General features: G+C 39.6%; 1 protein-coding gene and 1 long non-coding RNA gene across 3 annotated transcripts; one reads left to right on the top strand and one right to left on the bottom strand.

Annotated features, from left to right (window-relative positions):
* The first annotated feature begins 1,131 nt into the window (after positions 1 to 1,131).
* Positions 1,132 to 9,872, top strand: PVALB (parvalbumin). Of its 2 annotated transcripts, XM_084505607.1 has the most exons (5): positions 1,132 to 1,284; positions 1,770 to 1,837; positions 3,711 to 3,843; positions 4,301 to 4,410; positions 9,655 to 9,872. In XM_084505607.1, the coding sequence occupies exons 2-5, from the start codon at positions 1,777 to 1,779 to the stop codon at positions 9,681 to 9,683; spliced, it is 333 nt and encodes a 110-aa protein (XP_084361733.1). In that variant the 5' UTR covers positions 1,132 to 1,284; positions 1,770 to 1,776; the 3' UTR covers positions 9,684 to 9,872. The 2 variants fall into 2 exon arrangements, with proteins under 2 accessions (XP_084361733.1, XP_084361732.1); XM_084505606.1 differs by lacking the exon at positions 1,132 to 1,284 and having other exon boundaries at positions 1,561 to 1,837.
* Positions 6,208 to 19,271, bottom strand: LOC311428919. The gene is made up of 4 exons (XR_014687953.1): positions 19,169 to 19,271; positions 18,190 to 18,393; positions 12,647 to 12,717; positions 6,208 to 6,997 (listed from the first exon to the last, which is right to left on the bottom strand). It is a non-coding gene; the product is annotated as an uncharacterized lncRNA (long non-coding RNA).
* Between the last annotated feature and the right edge of the window lie 242 nt (positions 19,272 to 19,513).

Here is a 19,513-nt window from a genome sequence, read left to right as displayed (position 1 = left end):
GCTACCGGGTTTAAACCTGTGCTACACGAGGCTTTCCCAGCCCCATCCTCCCAGCTCAACCCCGCTGAAGGCAGGGCCCCGAGCACAGCCCCGGCCCTATCCCGCTTTCCCTAGGGAGGTGGAGTCCGCTCCCCCATCCATCACCGCTGTTTGTCCTTGGAGAAAACAAAGCCTCTCTTGTATCCTAGGAAATATATAGAAATAGGGGGAAGGAAAAAAAAAAAATCCAAGGAGAGAAGAATGACAGTCCCTCCCACAACGAAGGCACTCTGTTTAAAAAAGAAAAGGAAGAGGAAAAAAAAAAAAAAAAAAGGGACCCCAATGTCACCTCCTCCTCCGTCCTTCTGCGCTCAGTGGCACGCTAATGACTCACCCGTCGGAGCTGAACTTGGGCCGCGGAGAAGAGGCTGCGGGCTCGTACTTTTTTTTTTTTTTAAAAAAAAAGAAAGCGCTGAGGGATTACCGAGAGAAAGCAGAGCTTTCGCAGCAGCCTCCTCCTCCTTTCCCAGGCCGCTCTCTCGTTTCAGGACATGGGGCCGGCGCGTTAGTGGGGTCGGGCTGCATCTGCTGAGAGCAGCGCGGGGATGCTGCGGCCACGCTGCCTCCCTCCCATTTCCTTCCTAAAGCCGAGATGCTCACTCTGAGATGCCCACACTGAGATACCCATCCTGAGATGCCCATAATGTTCCTGCCGAGCTCTGCCCTACTACAGGGCCCTCAAACCTTGGCTGCCTCAACCTGCTGGCTCCTGCCCATCCCTCAGCCCGAGTTGCGCTACCTGCCGCGCTTGCCGCGAGAAATTGGCACGGGTTTTTGGGGCAAAGCAGAGCCAGAAAACAGGCAGAGCTTCCTCAGGCTTGGTGCCGGCTCTTCCGACGATGCCGGGGAGCTCCCGGTCCCCTCCCGAGGCCCCCGGCGCTGCACAGGAGCCCGGCACGAGCGCGTTGTCACCCTCCCGTCTCGCCTCGCCACATCGTGTCGCGGAAGGCTCTGCAGCATATTGTGCATTACAAACGGGAGCTGTGGGATTCGCAGGGATGTGATAATTAATTCAGCGAGGATGATGCTTAATATGGAGTGGCCCGAAAGAAACGAGGTCTAAAAGGAACGGGTGCGCGAAGGGAAAAGGGGGAAGGGGGGGGAGGCAGAAGGGGGAGACGTCTCCAGGCTCTGAACGGCACAGCAAAACGCTCCAAAGCTCCCTTACATTCGCTCGCCGACCCCGAGAGAGGTTTTGAAGCTTGGCATATGCCGCAGCTCCTCGCCCGTCACCGAACCTAACCGGTAAAGCTCGTCCCGACTTCCTAAAGGAAAAAAAAAAAATAAAAGAAAGAGAAAAAAAAAAAAAAAAGAGAAAAAAAAAAAAAAAAAGAGAAAAAAAAAAAAAAAAGGACCCAGCTCTGCACCACCGGCTCTTCCACCGCACCCGAGAACTTGACCTTGGCACAACTCCCCCTCCGCTCTGGCACTGCTCCAGCGAGGCTCAGCCTCCAAATTTCCCGCGGGGGGCGACCCCCTCCCCCCTTTTTTACCTCCCTCCCTTCCCCAGCCCCACTAAAAGGCATCCCCGTCCCCCTCCTCCCCGCAGCGGGACCGGGGGGCGACCCAGCCCCGTGGCACTTGGCCACACGCCGCTAACGGAGCTGGCGCCGGGCCAGCCTCTCCCGGTGTGCCATCCCCACACAGCACTGCAGCTTTGGTCATATGAGCAGAAATGATGAGAAAAGCACTTTTTTAATCTTTTCGCACTTGCTTCCCTGTTCAAACAGTTGCAGGATGGCTATGACTGACGTGCTCAGCGCTGAGGATATCAAGAAGGCTGTGGGAGCCTTTTCAGGTGAGTGCTTTTTTTTTTTTTTTTTCTTTTTTTCTCCTCCCTTTCGTCTCTTCAGCCTAGGATAGCAGTGGATTTTTTTTTCAGCTCGGGGAAGATTAGAGGATCCGGCTAGATAAAATATCAAAGAGGATGTGTTTTCAGAAGTGCAGCGGAGGCATGACAGGTTTATCAAGCGCAGGGCTGCATCCTCAGCAAAGTTGCTCTGCACATTACAGAGGCGAAATACTCATTCATTTTTAAAGGGAGGCAAGCAGTGACTGCAGACAGACTTTGCTTCCAACGACAGGAGACTTTCTGAGGGAACAAAACCCTGGCCGAACTAGGGCGGATTGCGTCCTGATGCAGGACAGGGGAGCCAGCCGGGGATGGCGACAGTTTATCCATCACCCCCGACATTCAGTATCAAGTCTTGCAGAACTGCTCCTTCGCGTTTCAAGGAGACAAGGAGCCGCTTTTTTCTTACTTTCTCCGCGGACCCCCTTCCCCCTCGGGTGGGCTTCGCTTTTCGGGATGGAGCAGAAGGCAGCAGTAGCAGAGCAAGCGGGCGCACTGCTCGACTGCAGAAGCTTTCTGCAGGACAAATGGCTGCAGCGGTCCTTGCATTCCTCGCAGACTCCTCCAGATTTCAGATATCCCCTATTTCATTCCTGGAGACCCCTGAAAAATGACAGTCCCCCCCCCCCCTTGATGCTTACGGAGCCTCAGATTGTTAAGGTTGCTCCCTGCACCCCAAACCACCTGGCTGCCCCTACCACTCGGGATATCAGCCTCTTTCTCTCCCGGTCTGTGCCGTGACCTTCCCAAACAGGCACAAGTGCAAAGCCCGCTGAGCCCCAACAAACTCAGCAGCCGGAGAGACGCAGGGACCAACAAACTGCTTTGCTCCATCCAGCAGCTGTTTTTCTCATTAGCTTCTATTCTTCTAGGGCCGTCTCCAAGTCCCGGAGCAGATGCAATTAGGAGCAACTAATGACAGATCTTAGTCAAGCAGATCCCGAACGATTGAGCCTCCTTAATTTTATGTAATAGGGAAAGCTGCGGTAGGAATAAAGATGCATTTAAAATAAATAAATAAGTCCACAGCGTGTCTTGGAGGTCACTCTGTTAGGTTTAGGGCTACTTGGGTGGGACAAATGCAGGTGCTGTTAAAGGACAGGAGAGGTGGAGCAGGTAAACCCACTTATCCCCTCCGATTTCCAGGGCTCTTGTTTTTTCCCCGGTGTTTGTGCCTACAAGGTCCTGCAGGCAGCAGAGCACAGCACTCCCTTGCAGTGCCTGAGCTTACAAATCACGATTGCACATACCTTTAGAGGCAGAAATGCAATTCTCTGATTTCGAGTAGGTCTTCAGGAAAAATAGAACAGAACTGAAATAGCCATGTGCTCTGAAACAGATTTTGTCAGTGTTAGGATCCGTGGGTGAGTAAAAGTGTTTTTTTCCAGGGGTGGAAATGTCAAAAAGCAGCAGTGATCTAACAGTCAGGGTTCAGTCTCAAAAGACTGTTTCAGTGTAAAACTTTTTGGGGAAAAAAAAGGGGGGGGGGGGTTAAGACACTGAAGTGGGAGCAAGCAGGTTAGACTTCAGTTTCCAACTCTGCCACAGAATTTCTGTGTGACCTTGGGCAAGTCTCCATCCCTCTCTAGCTCAGCTCTTCATCTGCAAAACAGAGAGACTGACCCTCACCCTTTGTATATCTAAATTAGTGTTTGTGAAGCATGGACTATTACAGTGCAGATATCTAGCTCCTGCCACAGCTAGGCTAGAATGTGTTTTTGGCTCCCAGGGTAGGACATGTAGCAGTAAGGAAGAAAATGTATGTGTATATGGTTTAATGATTTTTCTAAGCAGTTGTCTGGCTTTTCATCTCCTGTAGCAGCTGAATCTTTTAACTACAAGAAGTTTTTTGAGATGGTAGGATTGAAAAAGAAGAGCCCAGAAGATGTGAAGAAGGTTTTCCATATTCTTGATAAGGACCGGAGTGGCTTCATTGAAGAGGAGGAATTAAAGTAAGTAAAGATACGTCCTTTCTCAATAATCTCACCTTAAGAGTCTAATTTCCTGTTCTTTCTTTTTTTTTTCCACCCACAAGACTCTAGATAATAACATACACAGAGTTCAATCTCCTGCCTAGTATTTGTGTGCAATAATCAGTTGTTTGTTGATTATACATTCTAAAGAGTGTTGGAGGTACTAGTTGTAGCTTTCACTGCAGGATCCCTCAAACACGTGAATTATCAACGCCTCACAGACAGTTAAAATAGCTCACTTCAGTTAAAATGAAGTTTCAGAGTAAAGCATTCTTCCTGACTGACAAAAAAGAGGGTTATATCCATCTGGATTCCACCTCATAGATCAAAACAGTGATGCAAATAAATACAAAGTAAAACTGTTCTGAAAAAGGCTTTTCTTTCTTTCTTTCTTCTTCTTCTTTTTATTTATTTTTTTTCCACGCCTCCTCTTTAGGTTTGTACTGAAGGGCTTTACCCCAGATGGCAGAGACCTATCAGACAAAGAAACAAAAGCTCTTCTGGCTGCTGGAGATAAGGACGGTGATGGTAAAATTGGCGCTGATGGTATGTAATTAGAGAAATAAACTTTGATAGTAAAAATCGAATATTACTACATCACTCTTACATAACAAGAATTGGGTAACTTTAGGAATCACTGGGGGCTGTGACCTTCTGAAGGGCACAATTTGGATTTAATGAGATGTGCTACATTTTCCATACCTTACTTGCAGGCTTTAGGGGAAACAGGAGCCGAATTCTGACACTAGAGGGGGCAAGAGTTTACAGAAACCGAGATGTAGTTAAGGCACCCTACTGCACAAGGCTAAGTACTGACACAACTTCTTTTAAAATCAGTTTAAATTTCCTGTTGTTTTGACTGCAGTCAGGGTCAGGGCACTGAGAGTTTACAGAGGGGCATGACTATAAAACTTAGAAAAGAGCAGCAAAATTCTTGCAGATTTTTCTAAAGATCTGAAAGAATATCTGCATTTTTCCTTGATGATTATTAAAGAAAAAAAATAATGTTTTGTTAAGTCACAAAAAGTGTCACAATGTTCTTAAAATTCAATGTACAGTCAGTCTGGTATGGCATTTCTATACTATAACAGTCTATGCAGCTTTTGCTAGTGCTTATGTGGGTCTTCACAGCTAAGAAAGCTTGTCACTCCCTTTTTCTAAATATGAGAACTGAGAGGGGAAAACATTCCTCTCACAACATTGCTTTAAAAAAAAAAAAATATTGCTGTTTTCAGTTCCCCCTTGGTATGAATCAAATTAGCCTCCGCCTCCCCCCCACCAAAAAAAAAAAAAAAAAAAAAAAAAAAAAAAAAAAAACTCCTTCCCCTCCCTTTTCTTTTTCCCCCTCTGTATCCCTGAGACACACTGGAAGAGACATGATGAGATGCATTTCTGAATTACATCTTTCCTCACCGCAGGAGATAATAGCAGGGGTTTGTGGTGAGAGTACTAAATCACCCAGACAGCAGGCAATTGCTAAGTTTTCACCATACTGATAAGCCGTATGATAGGATGAAATCTAAACGTATCTTAAAATATATATAAATATATATATGTGTGTTTCTGTTACCTGATCTCTGAGATTATGTCCAAATAAAAAGCAATTAAGAAAGGAATAAAAGAAATAATGAGGTTTTTTAACATTGTCTCCCAGTTTAGAAGCTCAAAAAATGGCATATACCATCATCCACAGATGTTAGTCAGGTGATATATCAGCTAAATTGCCTGTTCATAGCACACTGGCATATCAGTGACTATGATCCTGTTTCCAGTCTAAAGCCTCTTAATTTATCAGATCATGATTATATTATGGTTGCAGAGGAGCAATTGTGAAGCATCCAGGGGAAATTTCTGCTAAACTTTAGCAGCATTATTGAGCCTGAGGAGTGTGTCATTATCTGACATTTCATATGCTATTTTATATGGCTCCTTATTCCCATTAAAATGAGTGGCACTGATACTAAAATTAGTGGGCACAATTTTCAGAAGAAAACTTGATTCAGGTAAGTAAGCGTACAGCTGATTGGGCAACCTCACATTCGCAGCTACTCCCAGCAGGCTGCAAGCCAAAAACTACCTCAATTGGAATAAAATAAATACTTTGCAGAGTCATTTTGGCTTATATGAAAGAACACAGCACTAATATTTTGATGCAAGATTGACTATAGCTTTTTTTTTTTTTAATTGAAACAATGCCTGAAAGTTGGTACCTAATAACACGCGATGTGAAACACCTCCCCTTTTCCCAACCTCTTTTTCTGCAGTTTTTATTCTTACTTTACTCTGAGCAGGAATTATTCTAAATTTACACTAGATAATGAAAGTAAAAGGCTTTTTTTTTTGCTTTTTTTTTTTTTTTTTTTTTTTTTATCTTCTAGCCGTATCCCTACTATAAAGCATACGTTCTTTTTCTGTTTCTTAAATATGACTTCAACAACAAACTATTACACTGGAAAGGCTTGAAATACATGCAAAGTTATGGGACTGTGACCAAAGGGTGAGGATGACAGATACTTCACACCTTTCTCTTTAGTTCATAAATCCAATTCCAGATTATAACTGCCTCCCTAAATAAAATGTAAAGTCACAAGTGTACATCACATTAATATTCAATATTGTAATGCCATATTTCTCTTACAAACCATTGGTTTGTTTCCTTGTCAGGGCACCACCTTTATCCCTTGTTTCAACCAGCCTCATATGTCACTAAATGAGCATGATAACAAAGCCTTTCACACCAGTTAATGCTAATTCACAAAATGGCCCTTAAACTCTATCCCTTGAACTCAGCCCATAGCAGCTGGGCTTCCTAGATTTTTTACCACCTCATAGAATCATATCTCAGCTGTATCATCACAAACATTATTCTGAACTTCTTAATCAGCATTTCTTTGGTTAGTACATTTTCTTCTATTAGGTCTGCTAGTTAAGGACTTTTTTAATTTCTGCAAGACTGGTTAGCTCTGAAATTAATTTGCCAACTTACCCCTTGTTTTGAGATCTGTAAGTTGAGGTTGATCTTCCAGTTTCAAACAGTTGAAAATGTGTAACCTGTTCACGCAAGACATGATAACCATCTGTGTGATGCCAAGCCCCCTCCATTTTCCATTGACGTGAACAGAAGGTGAGGAATCTGAAAGAAAAATGCAGTTGAAAACCAGGTTACCTAATAAAACTACAAACACTAGCTTTCAGATCAGATTGGGAAATGATGCTGAAACAGCACTGTCAGAACAGAGGTAGAAACAAAAATGAAAAATTCTGCTCAAAATGTTGGTTTTTTTTTTGAAATTTGAGTGCTAGCAGTAGACATGCACACCCTGCCTTTTGTTTTTCAATAAACTTGAGAAAGTACATAGAGAATTTTCAAAGAGTAAGGACCATAGATAGAATAAATAAAAAAAAAAAAATGACTGTAAGTCAAAGTCTTTTACTCAATACAGTTCAACTTCGAAAAATATTTATGAATATTTCAGTTATTTTCTTTAAGAGTTGCTAAAATGAGGCATCATGCATTCAAAATTACAACTGCTAAATCATGACCTTGACACAGATAAAAGTCATCAGAAAAGAGAAAAAACCTTTTGGAAGTTTTTATTTTCTTAACCGTCATTGTGCTCTAATATTTTCTGAAATAAATTAATTTAGGTCATTGTTTACAAAGTTTCCAAAATAGATTTGATAGCTTTTTTTTTTTTTTTTAATCTGATCAGAAAAATTACTTTACCTGACAAAATAGTCTAGAACCCTGTAATTGAAAACTAGTATATGTGCATTATTAATATAGGATGCAGTCAGTCAGAAGATTTATCTCATTAACGGGCCATTCAGAGGCCATAAACGTTGACAAAAATGCCCAACATGCAGGGGCTAGCGTATAGTGCCTTATCTCAGGAGTTTTGCATATATGAATATGCTTTCTAACACAACCTGCCTGCAGTGGAGCTAACCTTCGTATGAAAATATATGGCAAACTAGTTAATGAAATTATTCAACTGGAACATCTCTGAAATATTTAAAGTACATTGAAAATCCAGGAAAAAGTATAAAGTGCATAGTAGTTATTCATGAAGGACTATTTTACGGTTTGGTGGCTATCAGATAGTACCCTTGAAATATATTGCCATTAAGTGATAATATCACTATCATAATGTTATATTGAAAAATTTTGGCTGCAAGTTAAATAACCTTTTCCAAATATATTCTGTAGATACAACTTGCTTGAAAAAGGATTTAATTTAGCAGTAGCAAGTACGACAACTTGTTCTAATAGAATATGCATTGTTAGTTTTCTCTTTTGGAAAGGTTTCATCCCTGGGAGTTCATGTTTCTCGCTGTAGGATTTATTCACACAGTGATTCAATAATCATTATTTTCCTTTTCTGCCCAGAATAGTCTGGGTTTCTATCACAAGTGCTTTATGTTATCTCTTAAATTCAGTTTGCAACACTTTCGAGCTATGTACCCCCACTATGTACAGGATTTATGCATGTTTTATGTTAAGTAATCTGCATAACTAATCCTAATTTGGATTTACATCTTTCAAAATGATGGACAATTGTGGATTTAATTTAAACCCTTTGACACTTATTTCTCAGTCTGGCTTGTCAGTGTTTGGCAAAATGTTTTCTGGACGTGTCTATCAAAAGTGCTATCTGTTTGTATAAACCAATCAGTAAAGATTTCACTGATATGAGCATTTTTCAGTTGAACATCAGAATGTTCTCTAAAATGCCTAATTTTACTTTCTACCTCTTTTAGTTGAAAGGCATTACTCTTCATTACGTCAAACTTCAATAATGTCCTCTTGAGCCTTTACAGATGGCTACCTCCCCTATTTGTCATTTTCCTCTCAGCTGATTATGTTAAACCTATAAACCACTCTGTGTATCCTCTAATCCTTTTATCATCTTTGTTTCCCTTCTTGGGATTCCCTCCAGCCTCTCATTTTTAACGCTCCGAGGCACACACAACTACTGTTCAAGGTATCCTCATGTGTGAATGGTCCAAGGTTAGATGGAGTTAGGAATTTTAACCTCCATGGGTAATACAATATTCACAGAGTGTAGCAGGCCAGGCAGCTATTTACTGAGATACAAATGTGCCTTTTCCATGCTTTATCACCCTGCTGGAAGGCATTCTATATATTAAAGCATAAAATAATCCCAAACTGCAAATAGATACATTTATATAAATATTATGGATATAACAACAGCAAAAGCTACAGGGCCCTCTGAAATCACAGGAATTTTTCTCATTGTCACTATTGTGGTCAAGATTGCTATGCAGGTTTTTACAGCAGAGTCAGCCTGCTCTTTCTGTAATCTGTCATTTTCCATCAATTTGCCAGTACAAAATCCAGTTTGAATGTAATATACTTATAATATAGGGACACAAGTACTCTGAAAGACTCATTAATGAGTCTCTTTGCCAAACTCTGATATAAAGGAAATTTATCTGACTGCAAAATTAAATTTTGAGTTCTTGTATTCATCCCACTGAGATTTACAAAGGAATAACGGGAAACTAATCAAGTTCTTCACTTGAAAAGCAGTGGACATTTTTGACAGTATGGCACATATAGCATTCCTTTCCCTTACCCTCAGAAAATTCTTTCATGTCACTAAAAGATTTCCTAAGTCATACTTTCACTTTAATTAACTTGGGTTTCTTTGCTCCTCTTTTATTGTGATGTTTCTGCTACATCAGTGACTCTGTAATCATTGTAATATGCTTCCTCCTTCTTTACACCTTCCTTTTTTAATATTTTATTTTTTTTCCCTTCTCCAGAATTTGCAACTCTGGTGGCTGAATCATAAAGGCTTTAACCAATGCAAACCCTTCACCCATCCTTCACTGCCCAATTCCAACCACCTCCTGCTGACTGCTTTGGCTCCTGTTCTATTTATTTATGCTATTTTATACTCCAGCTCTGTTCTCTGCAATCCTGCAACTCTGTAATTGTGCTGAAAGACACTGTTAAAATAATAAAGGTCACATCAATCTGGGCTTTATTCTCTCTCACTATCACTTATTTCATATAGGCTTGACACACATTGAGTGAAAATTCTACTTCCCCCTCCCTCTGCTGACCCCCCTGCTGCTTTATCCCTAATTAGGGTAAAGTGGGAAGAAATTAAAAAATAGTAATAATAATTTGGGATAAAACGTGCAGAAAATGAGTCAAATTCAGTTCAAGTTCCAAAATGTGGCAGAACGGACTTCATTATTTTTAAGCCATCCCTACTAGATGGATGCATACTCATAGCCTGGAAAATCTCTAGTGATGGCAATTATCCAACTTCATTTGGCAGTTTGTTCTTTTGACTTAATCAATGTTACAGCTAAAGCATATTTCCTAATTGTTAGCCTACATCCTCCCTGCTGCATGTTGGTGATCAGTAAATTATTGGCGATCAGTAAATTATTTGCATCATTTGCTAAATTTGCCTGGTGGAGGGGGATTTTTGGCTAAAAGATTTGTCAGAAATATCAATCAGTGCCAATTATGAATATGGATAACCTCATAATCTATTAAAATACGGTCACTTGTGAAATGCAGGATATATTTACTAGCAGTCTTACACAACTAACTAGGACAGGGAGAATGGAGAAACAGCATTAGGAATTTCAGGAAAGGGGGCACCAAGATTTGGCTGTGACACTACTGCTGACACTCCCACTGTTGAACTAGCATATCAAAAAAAATCCCATTAAAAACAACACTTCTAAAACTTTACCAAAAAAAAAAAAAAAAAAAAAAAAAGAATAAATATGTTTCTTTAAGTTAAATACATGAAACTGAGATCCAGCTAAGGAAGGAAATGATAGTGAGCATATGGCAGAGCCTTGTTTCCCAAATCCTGGTCAGTAACTTTGAAACCAAGCTACTGCTTTTTATCTTTTTATTTTTTTTATTTTTTTTAAATCAAAGAATAAATGAGGGAGGAAAAATCACTTTTAGGCAACATTTTCCCCACATCTTGATATTGATTACTACTGCAATAAAAAAGAAGGATATTTGACATTTTTTGATTCCAAACTCTTCCCTGCAGCAATAATACCTTGCTCCATTCTGATTATCACTAATTGGTATTGTAAAAAAAGGTAAGACTGAAACACTGTCACCATCGCATTGTACAGAAAACCATTCTCTGCCATGGCAATTACCAACGCTACTTGCAAAGCCAACAAACAATCCCTAAAGCCATTCTAGATTTTCACTCTATAGCCAGTTCCAAGGAAGATTTTTTTTTTTTTGCTGAAGCTGCTGTTCATTCAAAAGAAACCTTCTGGTTTTGCACAATGTATATATGGATGTGAAAAAAAATGTATTGATTTTTAAGTACCCAAATAAAGCAAATGAAAATGGATTGCAGTGAAGCAGTTTGTTTATTTTTTTCTCGGCAGTTGCTGACCTCAAGTGGTAATAAAGCATAATTACAAGAGTATACTGTGCTACAGAAGAACATTAGGAATCCAGATACTGAAGTATCATGAATAAAGGTCCATGGAATCACAGTATTGCCATAAAAATCACGATATAATCAAAGCTTTTATATTCTCTGTCTATTTTTGAACAAGCAAGGACTTATATTTAATACAGCTCTGTATGGCATGAGAAATAATTTTTTTCCAGCAAAAAACAGCACAATAGTACAAAGAGCAAATAAACCTAGCCATTGATGAGTCTAAAAATTATTTACAGGAAATTATTGGAAACAAAATATGTTACAGAAACATTAACGGGGATATTTTACCGGTACAAATCTGAAGACTCCAATGATTCCTGCATCAGTCTTTATTCCCATTATTCCCTCAGTCATTCCTGAACAAGCAACTCAGGGCCAAATTAGACCTAAAATTTTCCACTACACAGTAATGGATAAGATTAAAATAAATATCCTTTTACTTTCAAATAGAAAGTGATAAAATACGAATACCACTTACAATCAGTACAGAGACACCCAAAATAGCACCTACACTTTTCATGGGAGACAGTACTTGATATTCTAAACAAGAACTAACTCCCCACTAGCCATGTATTTGTTCAGTTTATTCAAATATGCAACTACCATACTTAGGCACCCCATGCTCATCAAAATTCACAAAATCAGTTTTAAAAAGTTATTGTTAACTGTCTTTCAAATTCAAAGTTCAAATTTCAATATTTTGTGCCTTAACAATGAAAGGAAAAACTAAGAGGTGTCTAATAAAAATATATTTCTGCCTAAACCTAAAATGACTGTTTTATCATTTATTTAACTATTACTATCACTGTCGATTCCTCAGTGTTTATCTTAGATTCTTATTTCTGCCTCCCATGTTGCTTCCAGATCTTCCCCAAATCCTGAATTGTTCAATTTCCAATAAAGAAAAACTCTCCAAATTTTCACGACTGCTTCTGTTAGGTGGAAGTTACCTACTTGCAGCTCAAAGTGCAGCAAAATTAAAACCAGCATTTTAAAGTTACAGTAAAATATAAAATAGAACATTATATAAAATGTATTAAATCCTTCATTTTCATATCATTCATTTTAATGTCATTAAGGCTGCCATAGAAATTACTTTGAAAACTGAAGAAAGATGAATTTGCTACAAAATTTAATTGGGCCTTCAGCAGAGTGTAGATTATAATACACTTGACAAATACCAAAAACATAAAAAATAAAAATAAAAAATCTACATTACCCTGTGATGTACTATTTCATACAGAAGGATGTGTTAATTTTCACATGCATAAGCAAAGGGGAGAAATCAAGTTTCTGTAAGAAACATTTACCTTCATTTTCTTAATTGGCATCTTTCATCATCATCTTTGTCACGGTCAGTAAGTGTTCTGTAATTTTCTGCCTGTTGTAATAGAGTACAAGTTACAGAAAAAAAAAAAAAAAAAAAAAAGAAAGAAAAAAAAAAAAACCTCTGAACACTGAAGACAAAATCTTAAAAACAAACTATACACATCCTTTCATTAGATACATAGCCAATGGTTTGTAACAAGGCATCTGGGCGATTTAAGGTATGTAAATCACATTTACCCCTACAAAAAAGGTACTACTTGTTCATATTGCTATTATATACTGTTAGGAAAGAAATACAGCTCCCTCTCAGCTGCAGCTCAAAGTGAAGAGCCAAATCCTCAAGTCATAGACAAAATACGATTTCCTGACAAATGACATCACAATTTAACAAAAAAGATGTACACCAATAGACCATAACCAACTCTTAACATTTCTCAGATCACCATTTTACCATTACCAAACCTTTAACCAACACATTCATACTCGTTTATGCTTTACAAGGTCCTGCCAAGCTTTTAATGGAGTTTCATGGATCAGCAACTTTCCACATGCCTTATTTTGGGAATCAATGGACTGGAGGCCATAACACCTGTTCATTTTGCAGAAACTGAGCTAGAATTCATAATTACTGTCTATCCACTCGTCCTGAGCTCATCACTGCCCAGCATCCCATGTTTGCTTCCACTCTTCACTTCATCAAAGCAAAGTTTGCTCATTTGCTTCCTTTGCCTTTTCTGGCTTTGCGTCTTTTGGGGGAAAGTAAGGACACTTCTCCCTAGTTTCTAAGTACTTTCAGTGATTGGAAATGCAGTTCACACTCTCTTTTCCAGCTACACACAGTTTTAACAAAGCCTCTGTACTCTAGTACCTAAACATGTACACCATTCCATCTGGAGCAGTTAATATTGTTGTTGTTATGGAATTAAAATTCACACCATTTCACAACATTATAAAAAAGTTCTGCCTCAATAAAATAATTCAACACCAAAGATTACGAATTTACAAAATCCCATGCAGAGAATTAAGTAGTCAGTGGAAAGAGAACATGTTTTTATTTATAAACCGATTGCAGATGAAAGAGAAATTTTATAGTGTACATTAAGCTACCAAAATCAAGCTGTGATTACAGTTTTTGCTGGTGCTCTTGTGCTACCACCACCCAGGAACCACGGGTAACAAAGATACAAGAGCACAGACCTCAGCACATGCAAGTAGTTAGAATACCCCCTCCAAGTCCTGGACTCCCTCGTTGCTAAGGTTTGCCTGAATATGAGCTGCTGCACAACCCTACCTTCCTTCTGAAAGAGAATTTTGGCAGACTCTCTTTTCCAAAGAGATCCCCACCTGAGAAATCCCAAACGTGCTAGAGCTCCAACATCTAAAACAACTTTTCTGCGCGAAGCAAAATGTTTCTAAAGGGGGTTAGCTGTGCTAATGAGATACCAGTTGCCAAAACTTTCCCAGACCGTAGGATCTTTTAGTTTGGGACAATTATTTCACATGGGAGGAGGTACGTTTCTGGTTAGTGCTCTCCTGGTTAATAATGCAACAGAGCTTGATACAGTTTTAAAGGCAGAAATTATTACAAATACAAGTCCTAGAGTCATTTCTCCAGCTGCAGACAAAGAGGAGCTGCAATAGCTACAATAATATAAAAGATATGATAATATAAGGATATAAATGAAAACACTGGGGGGCACTTAACCAGGCTGTGGAACATTCAGTTACAAAAGATACTTTTTCATAAACTTATTTAGTCTTCCATCTAGGAAAATCTAAGTGAAAAGATCTTGTGGCTGCCTGAATGAGAAAGGCCAACTCTTATTTCAATCTGTAATTCCAGGGGATGCTCGCCTCGAGCCATTAACGGCTCACATACAAAACCCCAGTTGGTTTCACTGGAGTTACAGTGGTACAACGCTGGCATTAACAAGCGGATACTCAGGGCTTCAGGTGGTAAGAACACGGTAACTACCTATTAAATCCAACTTTGCCACCGTAGAGCTTCGAGATGGTCAGAAAGAAGCAGAGGAACAGAGGTCAATGGGCTAACAGGGAGGCACTACCGCAGGGAAGGGCCGTGGGTTGCTGAGAAGCCGAATGGCTCAGAGTCATTTTCAGGTTTTAGAAATGTTGCCTTGAAGGGTGCGGGGTTTTTGTTTTGTTTTCTAAATCCTAATATCTTAATTGTTAACAAACGTCGCTTCCAGTAGCTTCACAACACAGTGCAGTTTAAAATTATATATATATTACTAGATACTAAAATATATAGGTAATAACAAATTATCAAGCACTTATTACTGCTCTAATATAGAGACAAATCAGAATTATGTGGCTGTGCTAATTTTAGGCTTCCTTCTGTAGATGAATGAAGATTTTCTGTCTTAAAACATTTGCATTCCATCGCCCTTCTTAAAGTAATTTTCAATTTTGCTGGATACAGCACAACTGCATCCACTCCTTCAGCTGCAATGGGTTGTTGAAATTGAGCTATTGCCCAGCACCTGCTCTTAGTCAGACAGCTCAAATCAGAGGTTAGGGGAAAAAATAAAGATTTTATGTAATTGTAATGCAAGTCTCCTTTTAGCTTTGCTGCAGTCAGTGTTCAATTATGTTCTGTAACAGCCTCCATTACTGGAGCCAGTGTTTTTCTGTTCCTCCCTGCATGCATTAACTTTCTTGTTCACACGTGATAGCCTTCTTAGTAAAGCAGAGGAATCTTAAGAGACATTTGCCCATAAATTTAATGAGTCTACATCTTCTTTTTGCCTGCTGAGGATCCTAGTGTTCAAGTGTATCTTCATTTTGAATGTTCCAAAGGAAGATAACTGGTATAATGTAACTTAAATTATTTCTCACTGAAGGCCTGATAGGTCAAAATTAACCTAAAATTTCATCTGGTCTCACGAATACAAAACACAGAGCAGGTAACAATGAAGGGCTCCCCATGTAATTTTTTTTCTTCCTGGACATATCTTATTTCTACAAGCTCAGGATCCTACTCGCTCAGAATTTTTATTAGCTCATTCTGTAGCCCAGATGTTTAAGACTATCAGAAGCAGGAATTGAGGCTCTACTTCTGTAGTTATGAAAGTGATGAAGAATTCATCCAGGAAGGCTCAACAGCAAATGGGAAGGAAGTAGCTGGTGTGCACAGCTGTGGGAATTTGCAAGGGGGAGCCTTGATTTTGAAGTAGGAGGGAAAACAAACAATATATGGAGAAAGCTCTAAGGTAGGGATGAGAGGATGAACAACACAGAAATTCAAGGTATGGTACTTGGGGAGATGATAGATATCCAGAGCAGGAAGGATTGGAGATGATTAGAGGGAGGTTTTGAAAAGCTTAGAGGTGAAGAGGTTTTATTATAACATAAACACATTGTAATAAATTGACCTTGAAAAGAAAGCACATGGATAACATGCAAAAGCTTGTGCCTAAAAATTAACCTTTTAGACAATAGGGGATGATAGAAAACAGAGTATTGCAGACTCTTAGAATTTTTTAGGAGTCTCCAGTATTTTCCTTCTCCATCCTCCATTAAAGCTTCAGCTACTGGAGTCACGTGGCTGACTCGGTTTTCAGCAAAGGCAAAAAATTTCTAGCTGTCATGGCAGCAGAGAAAACCTGAAAAATTCAAACCCTAAAAACTTCAGCACAACATAAAACATTACCTTTTTTATTAAATCTCAAGATTTGAATGTAGTTTGTCTTATGGTTTTTAACATAGGAAGTAGCTTTAGTGTAAACCTAGCAGGTGCTTTCTAAGCATTGACAGCAGCTAGAGAACCAAAAAGATGACTCCCAGCTGATATCATAATCTTCATCACCATATAATGAATGACATACTGGAATTATGGTTGGCTCATCTAATAGATGCTACCCATAGCTCATCTATCATAGATTCATATGTTCTGAGTTGTACAGCCACAGCCCCACAACGCAGAAGCAAACTCAGTGCTCGTTTACTGGCATTGAATCACCCAAAGTGCAATATTGTGCAAAAGAGCCCAGCAATGACTGCTCCAGGAAGGGCGTACTCTGATATGAGAAAGGTTCAGGTCACACAGAGGGATGCAGTAAGTCCTCAGTGTGTCACGGCTACAACCCCATTCAGAGATCTCTACTACATGAAGATGTGTGAGGATTTGGATCCCAAATCAGCAACCCAGGTCTAGTGCTTTGGGACATATTGCTAAAATAAACATAAAAAAATAGAGTTTGTTCCCAGCACTTTTCCTAGCTTTATCATTTTTAATGCAGTCTAATACAGGACTGTTACTCTGATTTTCCTATCTACTTATATGCAAGAGCAAACAAATAAAGATTCAAGTTGGAATTTTTCCAGACGTGTTCAGAACAATTATTCCCCAATAACTTTCCTTATCTTTATCCTTGTGGATTTGAACACATCCTTGAGAAATCTGTCCCTCATTCCGTATTCAGCGGAGAGGACAAAACACTTACAATTAGCATGCTCAAACCAAGTTTATAGCCTTGTAGAGATACCTACTCTACATATAACGATTTACCACTTTTTATTGATGCTACAACCACCATTCATTTCTGACTTCCACGTTCCCAGTGTAGTACATCAAAAACAAATGACAGAGATGCCAGATCAGTCAGAAGCACTCTTGTAGCTGCCAACAAATCCTTTGGCTGATTCCACCATTTTGTAATCATCTTAAATTTCAGTCCACCGAGTCTCAGAGAAAAAGCCTTCACATCCGTGTCTCGATCCCAACCACAAAAAAGCAAGATCAGAAGACCTGGAACTATAATGCTATTATCACCAGTGACACAGAAAACATCCAAATTCATACTTCTGTGCTAATAGCCTCACTTTGAAGGAAAGAAACAAAAGGCCATTTGGGGGGATGCGATATGAAGTAGCCCTCAAAACCAGATGATGCTTCTGTTTCTTATACTGTCTTTGGAAAGTGTAAAGAAATAAAATTTACACATCAGCTTTTGCAGTTTTCAAAGCTCTCCAGACATATCACTAAATACAGCTAATTCTGCAAGGATCTATACAGATGAAGAGCCACGTGAACTCTGAATATCTATTTTCAAGGTATTTCTGATGCTGCTTTGTCACATTTTTTGTTTTTAGCAACATAAGTTTTAAGAAGAGATGAGATGGTCTGTATTTAAGCGTTTTCTTACATAATGATCTACTAATTCTTTTCCTCAACATTAATGCCCTCCTGAGAAGCATTGCTGACTCCAAGGATAGCTACATTAGTTTCTCAGCAGCCTTTATATTAGGCAGCACATTCAAGATACAGGTTATAACCTACTCAACCAGAACAGAACCAGAATCTTTGAATCTGAAATACAAAACCAAGTCCTAGGAATATTCATGAGTTCTACCTCATCAAAAACACATTTTACCAGGTATGTTAAAATGTTGTGATGGAGACAGTGAATTGCTCACTGCCCCGCAGAATTAGGAGTAAAAAAACATGTATCAATCTAAAACACCATATGACCTTGGTTTAAACCTCATTGCAAAGCCTTACCTCACCTTGCTTTTGCCATTCCTTGCCACTCCTACTGGAGCTGCAGTGCCATCATCACTGCTTTCTGGAGCCTGATGAGCTGTGGTTTATCTGCTGTTTTGTGCCCATTGCCTAAAGGAATGTGACTTCAGATTTCAGGGTCCTGTGGCTACCAGAGCAATTTACCCTGCTCACGTTAGAGAAGGGGCACTCGTAGGAATCTTGCTGTATTTGGTAAAGAAATGAAACATGAATAAATGAGTGCTCTATTTCTCTTTAGCTGCTAAGTACAAGATTTAACGTAATCAACACTTCTCTGGGGTAAGGACCTCATCCTGTGCTGTGTTGCTGTTGTTTTTTTAAACCTGCAGGGTTTCTTTCCCCCTCCCTCTTCTTCATGTATTCAAGATGAGAGAAGCTTCAGTGAGCACAGAGACCAGTATTCCAATTTATTCAGCAGCAACCTCTGTGGACTGCTAACAGCGAAATGTGATTCTGCTTGGATTACAGGGTATGGACAAGTAACTTGATGCTTAATCTATCACTGTCAATGCAGGTAAGGGAAGAACTTTTACCTATGAGAAAGCAGGCAGAGGAAAAGATTGAGATTGGGGGAAAAAAAGAAAAAAGAAAAAAAAAAAAAAAGTGGGGGGCAAAAGGACAGCTGAAACGAGGGATTTGTGCCCTCTCTTTAAGAGCTGCATGGACAGCCACATGCAAAGGTAAGTAGGAAGTGAGGGAATGGGACAAAGGACCAGGGTGCTCATAGAAAAGTAGCAAATAGTCGAAAGGAGATAGACAGGTTCTAAGCAGAATTTTTCAATAGCAATGAAAATTTCACCTCCGAGATAATCTATCCTTTCTATTACACTGATCCCAGTGTAAAGTGGTAGAGCCGTTTGAGACCTCTGTAAATGTTGATGGTTACTACTACAGTACAGGCACAATCAATAAATCTCAAGTACATCATAATGGAGCCTCAAAGCCTGTGCATACAAACCTGTCAGTAAACTGGGACAGTATTACAAATAGACAAAGGATAACGCGAGGACTGCAAAAAACAGAGCAGGGCAGAGATGAGCGGATTTCCTGGAGGAAGGAGAGGATGGCAAGAAAGGTGAGAAGGAGGTGAACTATTTAGATGTACGTGATGGAGAACATCGTTAAAAGCACACCTTTTTTTACATGGTGGGAGGATTCAGTGATGGAGAAGAAAACACTGAAGGGAATAATCAGACCTGGGAGTCTTTTGCTTTTGAAGGAACCCCCAGAACTGATCCCATCACGCTTCTCTCCAGTCATCACCCACCACAGCCTGTAGGACTCCCTTTCATAATCAAATTGG

This window comes from Aythya ferina (assembly GCF_964211825.1).
Source record: "Aythya ferina genome assembly, chromosome: 1".
NCBI lineage: Eukaryota > Metazoa > Chordata > Aves > Anseriformes > Anatidae > Aythya > Aythya ferina.
The sequence above is the reverse complement of the archived record's forward strand: the minus strand, read 5'-3'. Positions and strand labels throughout refer to the sequence as shown.

Coding starts and splice junctions, on each gene's coding strand:
- PVALB (XM_084505606.1), top strand. CDS start 1,705: ATGAGCAGAAATGATGAGAAAAGCACTTTTTTAATCTTTTCGCACTTG. Junction 3,844..4,300: donor ATTGAAGAGGAGGAATTAAA/GTAAGTAAAGAT, acceptor CCTCCTCTTTAG/GTTTGTACTGAAGGGCTTTA. Junction 4,411..9,654: donor TGGTAAAATTGGCGCTGATG/GTATGTAATTAG, acceptor TCCCTTCTCCAG/AATTTGCAACTCTGGTGGCT.